Consider the following 17,493-nt stretch of genomic DNA (forward strand, 5'->3'; position numbering starts at 1 on the left):
TCTGCAGGACCAAAAACATAATTTATGCTTACCTGATAAATTTATTTCTCTTGTGGTGTATCCAGTCCACGGATCATCCATTACTTGTGGGATATTCTCCTTCCCAACAGGAAGTTGCAAGAGGATCACCCACAGCAGTGCTGCTATATAGCTCCTCCCCTAAATGCCATATCCAGTCATTCGACCGAAACAAGCCGAGAAAGGAGAAACCATAGGGTGCAGTGGTGACTGTAGTTTAAATTAAAATTTTGACCTGCCTTAAAATGACAGGGCAGGCAGTGGACTGTATACACCACAAGAGAAATAAATTTATCAGGTAAGCATAAATTATGTTTTCTCTTGTTAAGTGTATCCAGTCCACGGATCATCCATTACTTGTGGGATACCAATACCAAAGCTAAAGTACACGGATGAAGGGAGGGACAAGGCAGGCTTAGATGGAAGGAACCACTGCCTGTAGAACCTTTCTACCAAAAATAGCCTCCGAAGAAGCAAAAGTATCAAATTTGTAAAATTTTGAAAAGGTATGAAGCGAAGACCAAGTCGCCGCCTTGCAAATCTGTTCAACAGAAGCCTCATTTTTAAAGGACCAGGTGGAAGCCACAGCTCTAGTAGAATGAGCTGTAATCCTTTCAGGGGGCTGCTGTCCAGCAGTCTCATAGGCTAAGCATATTACGCTCCGAAGCCAAAAAGAAAGAGAGGTTGCCGAAGCTTTTTGACCTCTCCTCTGTCCAGAGTAAACAACAAACAGTGTAGATGTTTGGCGAAAATCTTTAGTAGCTTGTAAGTAAAACTTTAAAGCACGGACCACGTCCAGATTATGTAAAAGGCGTTCCTTCTTTGAAGAAGGATTAGGACACAATGATGGAACAACAATCTCTTGATTGATATTCTTGTTAGAAACTACCTTAGGTAAAAACCCAGGTTTGTACGCAGAACTACTTTATCTGAATGGAAAATCAGATAAGGAGAATCACATTGTAAGGCAGATAACTCAGAGACTCTCCGAGACGAGGAAATAGCCATCAAAAACAGAACTTTCCAAGATAAAAGTTTGATATCAATGGAATGAAGGGGTTCAAACGGAACCCCTTGAAGAACTTTAAGAACCAAGTTTAAGCTCCCTGGGGGAGCAACAGGTTTAAACACAGGCTTAATTCTAACCAAAGCCTGACAAAAAGCTTGAACGTCTGGAACTTCTGCCAGACGCTTGTGCAAAAGAATAGACAGAGCAGAAATCTGTCCCTTTAAAGAACTAGCTGATAATCCTTTTTCCAAACCCTCTTGGAGAAAGGACAATATCCTAGGAATCCTAACCTTACTCCATGAGTAATTCTTGGATTCACACCAAAAAAGGCATTTATGCCATATCTTATGGTAGATTTTCCTAGTGACAGGCTTCATGCCTGTATAAGGGTATCAATGACTGACTCGGAGAAGCCACGCTTTGATAAAATCAAGCGTTCAATCTCCATGCAGTCAGTCTCAGAGAAATTAGATTCGGATGATTGAAAGGATCTTGTAGTAGAAGGTCTTGTCTCAGAGGCAGGGTCCATGGTGGAAAGGATGACATGTCCACTAGGTCTGCATACCAGGTCCTGCGTGGCCACGCAGGCGCTATCAAGATCACAGATGCTCTCTCCTGTTTGATTTTGGCAATCAGTCGAGGGAGCAGAGGAAACGGTGGAAACACATAAGCCAGGTTGAAGAACCAAGGCGCTGCTAGAACCAATTGAGCAAACACCTCCGGATGGAGTTCCCACTCCCCCAGATGAAAAGTCTGACGACTTAGAAAATCCGCCTCCCAGTTCTCTACACCTGGGATATGGATTGCTGATAGGTGGCAAGAGTAAGTCTCTGCCCAGCGAATTATCTTGGAGACTTCTAACATCGCTAGGGAACTCCTGGTTCCCCCTTGATGGTTGCTGTAAGCCACAGTCGTGATGTTGTCCGACTGAAATCTGATGAACCTCAGGATTGCTAACTGAGGCCAAGCTAGAAGAGCATTGAATATTGCTCTTAACTCCAGAATATTTATTGGGAGGAGTTTCTCCTCCTGAGTCCACGATCCCTGAGCCTTCAAGGAATTCCAGACTGCACCCCAACCTAGAAGGCTGGCATCTATTGTTACAATTGTCCAATCTGGCCTGCGAAATGTCATACCTTTGGACAGATGGACCCGAGATAGCCACCAGAGAAGAGAATCCCTGGTCTCTTGATCCAGATTTAGTAGAGGGGACAAATCTGTGTAATCGCCGTTCCACTGACTGAGCATGCATAGTTGCAGCGGTCTGAGATGTAGGCGCGCAAATGGCACTATGTCCATCGCCGCTACCATCAAGCCAATTACTTCCATACACTGAGCCACCGAAGGGCGCGGAATAGAATGAAGAACACGGCAAGATTTTAGAAGCTTTGATAACCTGGATTCTGTCAGGTAAATCTTCATTTTTACAGAATCTATCAGAGTCCCTAGGAAGGAGACTCTTGTGAGTGGGGATAGAGAACTCTTTTCCTCGTTCACCTTCCACCCATGTGACCTGAGAAATGCCAGAACTATGTCCGTATGTGACTTGGCAATCTGAAAGCTTGACGCCTGTATCAGGATGTCGTCCAGATAAGGGAAGACTGATATACCTCGCGGTCTTAGGACCGCCAGAAGCGATCCCAGAACCTTTGTAAAGATTCTTGAAGCTGTAGCTAACCCGAAGGGAAGAGCCACAAATTGGTAATGCCTGTCCAGAAAGGCAAACCTTAGGAACCGATGATGATCTTTGTGAATCGGTATGTGAAGGTAAGCATCCTTCAAATCCACTGTGGTCATGTACTGACCCTCCTGGATCATAGGTAGGGTGGTCCGAATAGTTTCCATTTTGAACGATGGAACTCTGAGGAATTTGTTTAAGATCTTTAGATCCAAAATGGGTCTGAAGGTTCCCTCTTTTTTGGGAACCACAAACAGGTTTGAATAAAAACCCTGTCCCTGTTCCGTCAGTGGAACTGGACAGATCACTCCCATAACTAGGAGGTCTTGCACACAGCGTAAGAATGCCTCTTTCTTTATCTGGTTTACAGATAATCTCGAAAGATGAAATCTCCCTTGAGGAGGGGAAGCTTTGAAGTCCAGAAGATATCCCTGAGATATGATCTCCAACGCCCAGGGATCCTGAACATCTCTTGCCCATGCCTGGGCGAAGAGAGAAAGTCTGCCCCCTACTAGATCCGTTACCGGATAGGGGGCCGTTCCTTCATGCTGTCTTAGAGGCAGCAGCAGGCTTTCTGGCCTGCTTGCCTTTGTTCCAGGACTGGTTAGGTTTCCAGCCCGGCTTGGATTGAGCAAAAGTTCCCTCTTGTTTTGTAGCAGAGGAAGTTGATGCTGCACCTGCCTTGAAGTTTCGAAATGCACGAAAATTAGACTGTTTGGCCTTTGATTTGGCCCTGTCCTGAGGAAGGGTATGACCCTTACCTCCAGTAATGTCAGCAATAATTTCCTTCAAACCAGGCCCGAATAGGGTCTGCCCCTTGAAGGGAATGTAAAGTAATTTAGACTTTGAAGTCACGTCAGCTGACCAAGATTTAAGCCATAGCACCCTATGCGCCTGGATGGCGAATCCAGAATTCTTAGCCGTTAGTTTAGTCAAATGAACAATGGCATCAGAAACAAAAGAATTAGCTAGCTTAAGTGTTCTAAGCTTCTCAAGTATTTCAGTCAATGGAGTAGCTGTCTGAAAGGCCTCTTCCAGAGACTCAAACCAGAACGCCGCAGCAGCAGTGACAGGCACAATGCATGCAAGGGGCTGCAGGATAAAACCTTGTTGAATAAACATTTTCTTAAGGTAACCTTCTAATTTTTTATCCATTGAATCTGAAAAAGCACAACTGTCCTCGACAGGGATAGTGGTACGCTTTGCTAAAGTAGAAACTGCTCCCTCCACCTTAGGGACCGTCTGCCATAAGTCCCGTGTGGTGGCGTCTATTGGAAACATTTTTCTAAAAATAGGAGGGGGGGAAAACGGCACACCGGGTCTATCCCACTCCTTATTAATAATTTCTGTAAACCTTTTAGGTATTGGAAAAACATCAGTACACACCGGCACTGCATAGTATTTATCCAGTCTACACAATTTCTCTGGTACTGCAATTGTGTCACAGTCATTCAGAGCAGCTAACACCTCCCCAAGCAATACATGGAGGTTCTCAAGCTTAAATTTAAAAGTAGAAATATCTGAATAAGGTTTCCCCGAATCAGAAATGTCACCCACAGACTGAAGCTCTCCTTCCTCAGCTTCTGCATATTGTGACGCAGTATCAGACATGGGCCTTAAGGCATCTGCGCGCTCTGTACTACGTCTAACCCCAGAGCTATCGCGCTTTACTCTGAATTCAGGCAGTCTGGCTACTACCGCTGACAGGGTATTATTCATGATTGCCGCCATGTCCTGCAAAGTAATCGCTATGGGCGTCTTTGATGTACTTGGCGCCATTTTAGCGTGAGTCTCTTGAGCGGGAGTCAAAGGATCTGACACGTGGGGAGAGTTAGTCGGCATAATTTCCCCCTCGCCAGAATCCTCTGGTGATAAATTTTTTAAAGATAAAAGCTGATCTTTATTGTTTAAAGTGAAATCAATACATTTAGTACATATTCTCATATGGGGTTCCACCATGGCTTTTAAACATAATGAACAAGGAGTTTCCTCTATGTCAGACATGTTTATACAGACTAGCAATGAGACTAGCAAGCTTGGAAAACACTTTACATCAAGTTAAACAAGCAATATAAAAAACGTTACTGTGCCTTTAAGGGAAACAAATTTTGCCAGTGTATGTAACAAGTTAGCAGAGCATTGCACCCACTTGCAAATGGATGATTAACCCCTTAATACAAAAAACGGATTAACAAATTGAAAAAAACGTTTGTTGTTTTTTTTTTTGTTTTTTTAAAGTCACAACTGCCACAGCTTCACTGTGGCTTTACCTTCCTCAATATATGACTTTTGAAGCCTTTTGAGCCCTTCAGAGATGTCCTAAAGCATGCAGGGGACTGCTGAGGGAAGCTGAATGTCTCTGTCTGTAATTTTAACTAGGCCCCTCCCACTCATATTACAACAGTGGAAAGCCTCAGGAAACCGTTTCTAGGCAAAAATCAAGCCAGCCATGTGGAAAAAACTAGGCCCCAATAAGTTTTATCACCAAAGCATATATAAAAACGATTAAACATGCCAGCAAACGTTTTATATTGCACATTAATCAGAGTATATACCTCTGATAGCAAGCCTGATACTAGTCGCTATTAAATCACTGTTTTTAGGCTTAACTTACATTAATCCGGTATCAGCAGCTTTTTTCTAGCAAATTCCATCCCTAGAAAAACGTAAACTGCACATACCTTATTGCAGGATAACCTGCACCCCATTCTCCCTCTGAAGTTACCTCACTCTTCAGACATATGTGAGAACAGCAGTGGATCTTAGTTACTTCTGCTAAGATCATAGAAAAACGCAGGCAGATTCTTCTTCTAAATGCTGCCTGAGATAAAATAGTACAACTCCGGTACCATTTAAAAACAATAAACTTTTGATTGAAGAAAAAACTAACTATATTACACCACTTTCCTCTTACTACCTCCAGCTATGTTGAGAGCTTGCAAGAGAATGACTGGATATGGCATTTAGGGGAGGAGCTATATAGCAGCTCTGCTGTGGGTGATCCTCTTGCAACTTCCTGTTGGGAAGGAGAATATCCCACAAGTAATGGATGATCCGTGGACTGGATACACCTTACAAGAGAAATAGTATTACTGGACCTACACAGTTTTCCAGAGTCTCACGGTCCCAAGGAGTACTCGTGGGCTTACAAGATAGCGCTACTCTATCCACATTTTATGTCGCCACATCTGCAGGGCTGAATATAGGGATGCCGATGGCACTGCACCCTCCAATACAAGAGACGGAGGCGAGCAGAGAGCTGGAGATCAGAGCCACGGCTAAATTGGTGGATAGTGAAACGTCATTGTCCAGCGTTGACAGATCGCCATACTCCAGAGAAGATAGGCGTGCACAGATTAGCCCTACTCCGACTGTCGGATGGAAGCTTCTACAAAAATCTTTACCTTACAATCCGACTCCCTGCGTCCAGCTGCATCTTACTTGCCCATGCCTGGACGTGCTCTGGTGGGATGCGGCCGGTCCCTACGGGAGCGTGCAGGGATCTATCCACAACTGTTACAAGAGACATGGAGAATGGGTCGATAGAGACTGGACACTCTGGATGTCTCTCTTTAATGATTTGTATGGTCTACAGAAAATGTGGCTTGCGAGCCCATCCTTAATTGGTGCCGAGTGTGACTTACCCCTGACGAGTTTTTTGAGAGGCCAGAAGCTGCAAACAGTTGAGATATCTGCTTCCCGCTTCACTAATAGGTTAGATATATGATGCATGTATCTCTGCACACTGTGATGCTCCACTAAATTGGAACTTTAAAACTGACTTTTTGTCCTACTTGAAGAGGTTTTCTTTTTTCTTTGTGTCATTTACATGGATTCTTTTTGTACTCTTACCTTGACGTTTGTTGAACTACTATGACGGTATTAGCTATTGTGTTTTAAGTTTTCAGGCTGCACTCGCTTCCTCCCCTATGTTTATGTATACACTCTGCTCATAATCGGAACATGATTTATGTTTTTCTATTTAGATAAAAAGGGAGGCAACAATTGCTATTCAGCGAGGGCACATATATTTTATTCTACAGTCGGAGGGAGATATATCTAAAATTGCATCAATTGGTACTGTGTTTTCTTTACTCTTGTATGGTATATACAGAGACATGGAGCCTCGCCTTTCATTTGCCGGCAGGGAGGGGAGCTGTGGTAGTTAACGGTAATGGATGCTAGTCCTAACTGAATGCCAGTCTGACGGTATAAGAGCAATTCTCACTCAGTAGTAGGTATACTTACAGAGAGGTTCTGGGGGACAGTTCATTGTATGCATCGCTATAAATTTGTGATTTGGAACTTGCTTATTTGTAAATATTGTAGCTGCCCTTTTCTCTGTACATATTGGTAAGCTTTCTTTCCTTCTCTAAGCTATGCATGTGTGTACTGCAATGGCGATGTTCGCTATCAAATGGTTTAGAGCATCTCTTCTATAGTATGAACACTCATTTTGTAAACCTGAAGCGACAAGTAGTTGATATAGATATACAGGACTACTTATTATACCTCACATATTTACTCGCCTCTCTAACATATAGCTGATATATTTGCAGAATAAGATATAACGGGTCACATAGTAGTAGATGAGATCACGCTGCGAGGAAAGGGTACATAGGATTTTGTGGGGAGATATGGGAACCAGCTTAGTACTTTTATCAGATTAAGACCTACAACATTTTATTATAAGTGCATGCAGATAGTATTCCTTCTGGCAGATGTACATATGCTGAAAGTAAGTTATTTTTATAGGTAATGCTTATTGCCTCATGCTAATCACTTATGTTTAATACGTATATATACAAGTACATCTGGCATTACTTGTTTGAATTAAGCTAGCCCATGTTCTTTAGGCCTATCTCCATTCAGTTTTATTAAGATTGTTACTCCCACATCGGGTAAACTTTTGTATTCCATTTGATAACCTTCCCCCCCCCCCCACATCCCATTTTTTTATTATATAATGTTATTCTATACAGTCATATTTTGGATGTTGTTCACCTATGGTCCATGTTTGACCACTTCATTTCAAGCGTTATTTACCCGCTAAATATTTCCCTTGAAAGTGTCATAAGACCTAGTAGGGTCTTCACTAAGACCACCATATTTCAACGGTTATCTTGCCTATATCTAAGGGTCCATGAGCGGCCGGATAACTGGTCACGTATAGAAAAACTGTATATCTATAATGGAGGTTTCAGTTAATGGTGGGATAATTTTTATGTCTGTCAAATTTTTCTTTTAAAAATTTCTTTGTGTTGTGCTTTGAGACAGGCGGTTGTTATTTATAATATGTACCATCTACTGTATATGTTACTTTACTTTTTGTTTTCTTGCAAAACCTCAACAAAAGAATATTAAATTAAAAAAAAAAAAAAAAAACTCAATTTCCTCTACATATACTCCAGAATCAAAAAGATATTCAATTGTAATATAAAAATAATAGTGAGGGGGGGCGTGTCCTAGCAGCGGCTGAGAGTAGTCGCATGTTTCATAAGCTCTGGGAGAGGAGACAATAATCCGCCGATTATAGGTCAGAATATACAGCAAACATCTACAAATTTTGTGAAATAGTAATTCATCTTCTACACCCTGCTGTGTTTATGACCCTTGGGCTGAAACTGGACAAGAGAGGCCTGCAGCGGCGGCTAAACTTGCAGGCAGCGTCCCCCCCCCTGGATCTCCGGGGTGTCTTACCAGAGCTGGCCACCTGCTATCGTTAAAACATCACTTTGGACTCTACACAGCCCTATTTATTGCACAGAGGGAACGTATACTACTATACGAGACACTCGTATTGGAGTGAACTCAGCCACTAAAAAATATCATAATGGAGGTCAAGGCTCTTTCGGAATTGTCGGGCTCCCGCTTTGCCAAGCTAGAAGCTATGATGCAGGATTTAATTGACAGAGCACATTCAGAACGTGAATTACAGCTCCTTATCAATCGGATCAAAGGGTCTGAACCTGAAGACTCATTGGCCCAACCACCCACAATAACAACGGTTGGAACGGCTGGCAAAATGGCGAATCTGGCCTAATTTATACAAATAATATATCTGCGTGTGGACTTTCTTCACAGCGACTTAACAAGAATGCATCAGTGCCTGAACAACGCCGCACTACAGATAACCATAGGGTACCTGAATCTGGACCGAAGACAAGAGATAAAGATGAATATCGACACCCGACACTGATGCTTCCAAGGCGGGAACACACCATTTGCCAATTCATATTGGAATCCACCCTACACTACTATCAGGATCTAGACACCGATATGCAGAGGGTTTGCGGGGGTGAGTCGGGTCCCGGCCCTCTCAGACAGCAAGGAAGCACTATAGCTGCAGAGCCAAGTAAATTGTTTCAACCCACTGTTTCAGATGGCACACGGGAGTTTACACTCTGTGACAAAGCACCTAATAAACTGCCTGGCACCACATGTTACTTTTGCCATACAATGTCTCTGAGTGATCATTTGAATGTGGGCCAACCTGACCCTATAAAAATGTGTGCTGGTGACCCACCGGTGGTCATTTTGGCGGACATTAAAGTCGACTCATTCCTGCAGATCAGTTTGAAGGGGGTTAGGTTGCTCACAAAGGACTACTTGGTGCAGATAAGTAACGGTCAAAGTTGAATAAAATATGTAAAGTTCAAGTTTGTTTTCTATGTTTGTGTGTCCCCTTCAAATGCCTATATTAGAGTCTGATATGCATGTATTAGTTAAAGGGTAGTTGGCACGTTAGCCCCCCTTTTTTAATATTATATTAAATGGCTCATTGCGATATCACTAAAAGTCTCAGATCTTGGATCAAATGTTTTATGACCCTGAATTACTATTCTTGGCTTCTAAAAGGCTCTGTGATCTTAATAATACCTTCATATATCCCTGATAGCTCTCTGTGGGGGTTTGGGGGGGCCCTTAAGGAGACTCAATCTTACAATTAGAGAGGGATTATAAATATAACATGTATTGGCTCTGGACTGAAACAAAATATAACGAGGCTGGCTCCCTTCCGTGGCCCGCGGCCGGGGCGGCGTTGGGGCTCTCAGTATAAAACCATAAGCCTGACATAAAAAGAACCATATATTCACAGAGCTTTTTGAGAGAGACTATGAATAGCTTTACTTCTTGAGAAACATCACCTAGATCCAAGCCCCTGATACAACACGCAATGTTTCTTATAAAGAGCAGAATCGTAGTTAAGGGAGAAATATTTGTAGCTCTCTGATTGTTCATGTGTTTGCTTTATAAAATGGTATAGGCCAAATATCTGTCACTGTGTGAGTTCTGTTACAAGGTTGAGACCAGCTCTGGGTTAAGTATGCATGACTATCAAAACTTATATACAGCTGTATAACACAATCTTTTGACTTTTTCTTTAATGCATACTGTTTTGTTATTTTTTTTTCCTTGATTTTATATGCTTAATTTAAGCCCCTGGACAATTGTAAAGACAGATGATAAGGCCCAAGAGTGGCCTGCAACAGCGTAATTAGGGGCTGAAAAAATGAGGACTCTCACTGCTTTTGTACATCAAATGTATGTTATTGCTGTTTCTGTATGATTTGTACACATTTAATTATTCTTTTCCTCAATAAAAACTTAAAAAAATAAAATAAAAAAAATAATAATAGTGAGTTAGTTATGTGTAGATTTCAAAATTTGTATGACGATGAAAACATGGTAGGATAATAGATTCAAACTATAATATGATATCGGATTCTCACTCCCACTCTCTAAATGACTGTTTTAATATATATGTATATAGGTTAGTACTGTAGATAACTTCAAATAGTAATTTGTGAGAAATAGTTTGTTATTGAATTAATATATAAGTAATCCTGTGCAGATATTTTCACCTCATTGCAATTAGTAACAACCTATATAAGTTGCCACTAGGCAACTAAACACATGACGCTTGAAAAAGCCAGATTCAAATTCTTAAAGGGTGAAACGCGCGTTGCGTGAAGGCGACGCCTCTGAGAAGGTAGAGGCGTTAATTGTTAACCTGGGAAGACTGTGGCCTGCTATACATGTACAGCTGGATGCTATAACGGAGCAGCTTTATGTTATGAAGACGGAGGGGCAGCTCAATACCGCGGAGGACACACTAGCCTGGTCTGGTGAGCGAGTGGCGTTAAGCCTGGTCTGGTGAGCTGTGGGCTATTGGCCTTTAAACCCGGTCTTTTATGGTGTCAATTTACTAAGGACGCTTTGCTGAAATTGTCCGCTCATGTTGAATGCCTGCTTCATTCCAACTGTGCTTGCTTTACTGTGGGTCTATGGGACTATACTATTGCTTTTAAGTCTGCGAGCGACTACTGCTACACAAAGCTGCTTTAAAGTGCCGACAAGTTTGTGTGCTTAATATCCATTTTTTCCTACAATATTACGCTTTGAAAAATCGCTGCTATAACGCTTCAATAACTTTGTGTACAAGCATTTCATCATTGCTACGATAAGCCTGTGCATAACCTGTGTGCCATCATTGCAAAAATAAGCTGGCTAAAAGTGACTATGTGCTTAAGCATTTCATCTCTGCTATGTGAAGCTGCATGCATATGTTGCTAAGCTTTGCGTGTTGTCATTATCATTCACATTTGCTATGACTAGCTGCTTCATTGTATGTTTGCTAACATCATGATATATTCTTGCCGCAAGACTTTTTTGCATTTGTTTCTATACTTTAATTTATAATATTGAAGTCTATTATAGTTTAAGACCCCTAACAGAGTTAGCAGTATATATACCGGTATATTTAGGGGTTTATAGAAGGTCATATCTTTTTCCCTTAGGTTATTTAGGATTACTATGATTTAAGGTTGTAGTCTATATACGTGTGAAATAGATTGTGTATATCTATAGAGGAGGTTATTTATCAATGAATTTGGTTCGCAATTTAGTTGTGCTGGATTAACTCATCTCTCTAATTTTCTTATCTTTAATATATATATATATATATATATATATATATATATATATATATATATATATATTATATATATATATATATATATATATATATATATATATAAAAAGACAAAGAACAACTTTCTCCTTGCATACGTTTCCAAGATTATAGTCCTTATCCAAGAGCACAAGACACTAATGCACCAAGCCTTATTAAAAAGTAGAAATATTTATTGGATATACCTTAAAATCTTTGAGAAAGCGCCGTTGGGCGTGAAACGCGTCAGGCGACGTATCTCGCTATTGTATCCCTGTGATTTCATGTGAGTTACCACTGTTTTAAAGGTATATATATATATATATATACACACACACATATATACATACAAAAAAAGCTTCACATAACCATACTTCTGACATTAACATAATTTTCTCTTATAAATCCATAATATATAGTGGATGTTATAACTTGCTTATAGATAGTAAACATTGCTTATATATAATATAGATTAGTAAAATAAATTAGTAAGCACTACAATTGCAGCCAGTGAGTCCAAACAAATTTAGAATGCCAGCAAATTTATTTTGAGTACCACCTTGGGCACTGGTTCAACATCCTGGGTTTATATGTTTTTAATAGGACATTTGCTAAAAATATTCATTACATTAAATCTAGAAACTTATAGGAAGAAAATGTACATTCATTAAATAGCTCTGTGTAATGTATGTTGAAAGAGTAATTCTTTTTATTCCATTGACCATAATAATATATAAATACGTAAAGGCTCAAGGATTAAATTCTGTGTATCAACAATTTAGACATTTAAAGGGCCATAATACCCAAATGTTTAAACACTTGAAAGTGATGCAGCATAGCTGTAAAAAGCGGACTAGAAAATATCACCTGAACATCTCTATGTAAAAAAGAAAGATATCTTACCTCAAAAGTTCCTCAGTAGCCACATCCCATTGTAAGAGACTTCTAAGCAGCATATCAGTATGTCTGTCCCGGGACAGCCGAAGGGATGAGCCTCGTGCACTCTCATGTTATTTCCCTATTCAATGTAAGGAAGTTTACAATGAAATCTCATGAGAGTTAAGTCAAATCTCATGAGATCACAGTAAAAGAGTTTGTGACCTCAGCACTGGTGATGCTGATTGGCTGCTGTTCATTTCTTCATTTTTTATTTTTTTTAACCTGCAGCTGGGCAGCAGCTGAGTATAACTTTTTACACAGAACTTACTCTGCTGAGCTGAGGAAATTGTGAGGTAAAATATCTTCCTTTTTTACATAGAGATGCTCAGGTGATATTTTCCTCTCAGCTTTTTACAGTTATATGCTAAATCACTTGAAACTGATGCAGTATGAGTATTATGTCCCTTTAAACAATGTACATAATAAAGTGCAATTTGCATGTGTCTACAATAACCGGCATGATGTGATGGTGCACAGATGGTATACTGATGCTTACCCTTTCCGTGCAAAGTAATTGGCTCTCCTTGCCTCAGCACGCTCCCTCAGCACAGCTGGGTCCTGCACAAAGTGATCCGGCTGCAGAAACAATATTGGCTATGATTATTAAAGGAACATGAAACCCCAAAAATTTCCTTCATGATTCAGATAGAGAATACAATTTTTAACAACCTTCAAATTTGCTAAATTATTTAGATATCCTTTGTTGAAGAAATAACAATGCACATGGGTGAGTAAATCACACGAGACATCTATGTGCAGCCACCAATCAGGAGCTACTGAGCCTATTTATATATATGCATTTCAACAAAGGATATCACAAGAATGATGCAAATGAGATAATATAAGTACATTTGAAAGTTGTTTAAAATTGCATGCTCTTACTAAATCATGAAAGAAAAAAAAAAGTGTTTCATGTCCCTTTAAGGGGGGTTGTTTTATCAAAAGAAAAAAAAATCTAGGAAATTGTATGAATACTCTAATACCTATTTAGTTCTTCTAAATAATTACCCAAATACTACCATATACAAACAAAGTGTTGACAATTCAATGACATCTATCTCCAAACCTGAACTGCCTCAGTTGAGTATACACCTGTTTGTCCACAAAGATGTATGATGAATTTAAATTATAAAGTGGGGTAAGGAAAACAAAAGATGGTAATAAGCCTGTGCTCACTATGGTGGAGCAGAGGTGTGTTTTAAAACTTAAGAAGATACTAAGATACACTTAGTTGAAAGATACAACTGAAAGTAAGTTTACACATAAACTAAATAATTATTATGCAGGTAATATAAACAGAATCATTTAAAATATAACTTTTAGATTGAAATCTTTTTTATTAAACATTTTTAAGATACATTACAAAAATGTCAATCTCTATTAATGTCACAAAAGGAACATGTCATACAAGGGCAAAATATAATAGCTTGAGCCCTCTAATATATTTGAAGGGACATTAAACACTAGAAGATAAATGCTAGATAGAATGATGCATTAAAGAAAAAGATTAGTCTGAGAATAACATGTAGATGTATTTTTTAAAGTTTCATTAGCTGTTAAAATATTAACCAAATAAGAGTAAAGTTTTACTGTCTGTAAAACAACGGGAGCTGTCATGTTGTAACTTAGGTTACCTTCTCTGCTGTGGCCAATTAGGGACAGTTATAAATAGGTCACTTGAGTGTGTAGCCAATGGCTGTGTGGAATATAACAGTGTTCTGAACTTCCATTTCTAACAGGAACTGAAATGCTCAGATTCAGAGTGGAATTACAGGGAAAGGGGACAAAAAAAAATAATGAAACTATATAGCAGACTTTCTTTTATATCTACGATTTATTATTTTATATTACCATCTCAAAGTGTTTAATGTCCCTTTAAAGAACATCAACTGATGTGATCAGAGAGATCTGTCCAAAGTTCAAGGCCACATATGGATCTCTAAAATATAACTTTTAATAGGTTATTATCGATTAAAACAATGAAATGCAATCCTTTCACATTAGCATTAACATTCAAAGACAAGTTAAAAAAAAACAAAATTTATGCTTACCTGATAAATTTATTTATTTCCGGATATGGTGAGTCCACGGCTTGAGTAATTACTGTTGGAAATATCACTCCTGGCCAGCAGGAGGAGGTAAAGAGCACCACAGTTAAACTGCTAAGTATCACTCCCTTACCCACAACCCACAGTCATTCGACCGAATGTCTTAAAATAAAGGGTGGGGCCGTGGATTCACCATATCCGGAAATAAATCAATTTATCAGGTAAGCATAAATTTTGTTTTTCTTTCCTAAGATATGGCGAGCCCACGGCTTGAGTAATTACTGTTGGGAACCAATACCCAAGCTAGAAGACTCGGATAAATAGGGAGGGACAAGACAGGCAGTCCTAAACAGAAGGCACCACCGCATGAAGAACCTTTCTTCCAAAAGAAGCCTCAGCAGAGGCAAAAGTATCAAATTTGTAAAATTTGGAAAAAGTATGTAGAGAAGACCACGTTGCAGCCTTGCAAATTTGTTCCACAGAAGCTTCATTTCTGAAAGCCCAAGAAGAGGAAACAGCTCTTGTGGAATGAGCCGTAATTCTCTCAGGAGGCTGCTGTCCAGCAGTCTCATAAGCCAAACGAATTATACTTTGTAACCAAAAAGAAAGAGTAGTAGCAGTAGCTTTCGGACCTTTACATTTCCCAGAGAAAGACAAAGAGGGCAGAGGACTGGCAAAAATCCTTAGTCGCCTGTAAGTAGAATTTAAGAGCACGTACAACATCCAAATTGTGTGACAAACGTTCTTTGGAAGAAGAAGGATTAGGACACAGAGAGGGAACAATAATTTCCTGATTGAGATTTCTATTAGAAACAACCTTAGGAAGGAAACATAACTAAGGACGAAGAACCGCCGTATCGACATGTAAAATAAGATAAGGGGAATCACACTCCAGAGCTGAGAGTTCCAAGAATCTTCGAGCAGAAGAGATAGCAACAAAAAACAATACCTTTCAAGATAACAACTTAATGTCTATGGAATGCAACAGCTCAAGCGGAGCCAGCTGTAAAAACTTTAAGAACAAGGTTAAGGCTCCAAGGAGGAGCAACAGACTTACAGACAGGCCTGATTTTGACCAAGGCCTGACTAAAAGATTGCACATCTAGCACATCCACTAAACATTTATGTAGTAAAACTGATAAAGCAGAAATCTGACCCTTAAGGGTACTGACTGACAATCCCTTCCTGAAGATAAAATGCTAGGAATTCTAATTTTACTCCAAGAGTAGCCCTTGGATTCACACCAATAGAGATATTTACGCCATATCTTATGGAAAATATTTCCAGTAACAGATTTGCAAGCCTGAATCATGGTCTCAATGACCGACACGACACGCTTAGACAGAATTAAGCGTTCAATCTCCAAGCAGTCAGCTTCAGAGAAACAAGATTTGGATGAAGGAAGGGACCCTGAATCAGGAGGTCCTTCCTCAGAGGTAGTCTCCAAGGTGGGAGAGATGACATCTCCACTAGGTCTGCAAACCAGATCCTGCAAGGACACGCAGGGGCTATTAGAATCACCGACGCTGTCTCCTGTTTGATACAAGAAATGACTCGTGGAATGAAAGCAAACTGAGGAAACAGGTATGCTAACTTGAAAACCCAAGGAACCACCAGAGCATCTATCAGAATGGCCTGCGGATCTCTTGACCTTGAACCGTACCTTGGAAGCTTGGCGTTCTGATGGGACGCCATCAGATCTAACTCCGGCACCCCCCCCCCATTTGAGGACTAAGCTGGAAAACACCTCCGGATGAAGTTCCCACTCCCTGGGATGAAAAGTCTGTCTGCTCAGAAAATCCGCTTCCCAGTTGTCTACTCCTGGAATGTGGATGGCAGATAGACAGCAATTGTGGGTCTCTGCCAACTGAAGAATCCGAGTAACCTCCTTCATGGCTAAGGAACTCCGAGTTCCTCCCTGGTGATTGATGTAAGCCACAGTGGTTATGTTGTCTGACTGGAACCTGATAAACTGGGCTGAGGACAACTGAGACCAAGCCAAAAGAGTATTGTAAATCGCCCTCAACTCCAAGATGTTGATGGGAAGAGCAGACTCCTCCCGAGTCCAAAGGCCCTAAGCTTTTTACGAGTTCCAGACTGCTCCTGCTCCCCTGCCCAGCAGGCTGATGTCCGTGGTCATGATCACCCAGGAAGGTCTCTGAAAGCATGTGCCCTGAGACAGATGTTCCTGAAAAATCCACCATGGGAGAGAATCCCTTGACGACTGATCTAACTCTATTCTCTGAGATAGATCCACATGGTCGCCATTCCATTATCTGAGCATGCACAACTGGAGAGCTCTCAAATGGAATCGAGCAAAAGGAATGATGTCCATGGAAGCCCCCATCAGACAGATTACCTCCATACATTGAGCCACTGAAGGATGAGCAGTAGCCTGAAGAGAGAGGCAAGAGGAAAACGATTTTGTTTTTCCTGACCCTCTGTCAGAAAAAATCTTCATCAATAGAGTATCTATTATGGTCCCTAAGAGCACTACTCTTGTAGCAGGGGAAAGGGAGTTTTTTTTCCAGATTCACATTCCATCCGTGGGAATGAAGAAAAGACAAAAATATCTCTCTGTGTGAGATTTTGCTTGTTGAAAATATGGCGCCTGAACCAATATATGTCGTCCAGCTAGGGTACCACAGCAATTCCACGAGAACGGATCACGGCCAAAAGAGCCCCAGAACCTTTGAAAAAATTCTGGGAGCCGTGGCTAGACCAAGTGAAAGGGCCATGAACTGGAAATGTTTGTCCAGAAAGGCAAATCTCAAGAATCTGTGATGGTCCCTGTGAATAGGAACATGAAGATACGCATCCTTTAGGTCTATGGTTGTCATGAACTGAC

General features: G+C 40.5%; 1 protein-coding gene across 1 annotated transcript in view; it reads right to left on the minus strand.

Annotated features, from left to right (window-relative positions):
- The window catches only part of ASCC2 (activating signal cointegrator 1 complex subunit 2), a 147,338-nt gene that overhangs the window by 48,966 nt on the left and 80,879 nt on the right, over positions 1–17,493 (minus strand). Inside the window, 1 exon segment of the mRNA XM_053702191.1 lies at positions 13,094–13,173. Within this exon segment, the coding sequence (XP_053558166.1) occupies positions 13,094–13,173 (80 nt within the window).

Source organism: Bombina bombina, chromosome 2 (genome assembly GCF_027579735.1).
Source record: "Bombina bombina isolate aBomBom1 chromosome 2, aBomBom1.pri, whole genome shotgun sequence".
In the NCBI taxonomy this organism is placed as follows: domain Eukaryota; kingdom Metazoa; phylum Chordata; class Amphibia; order Anura; family Bombinatoridae; genus Bombina; species Bombina bombina.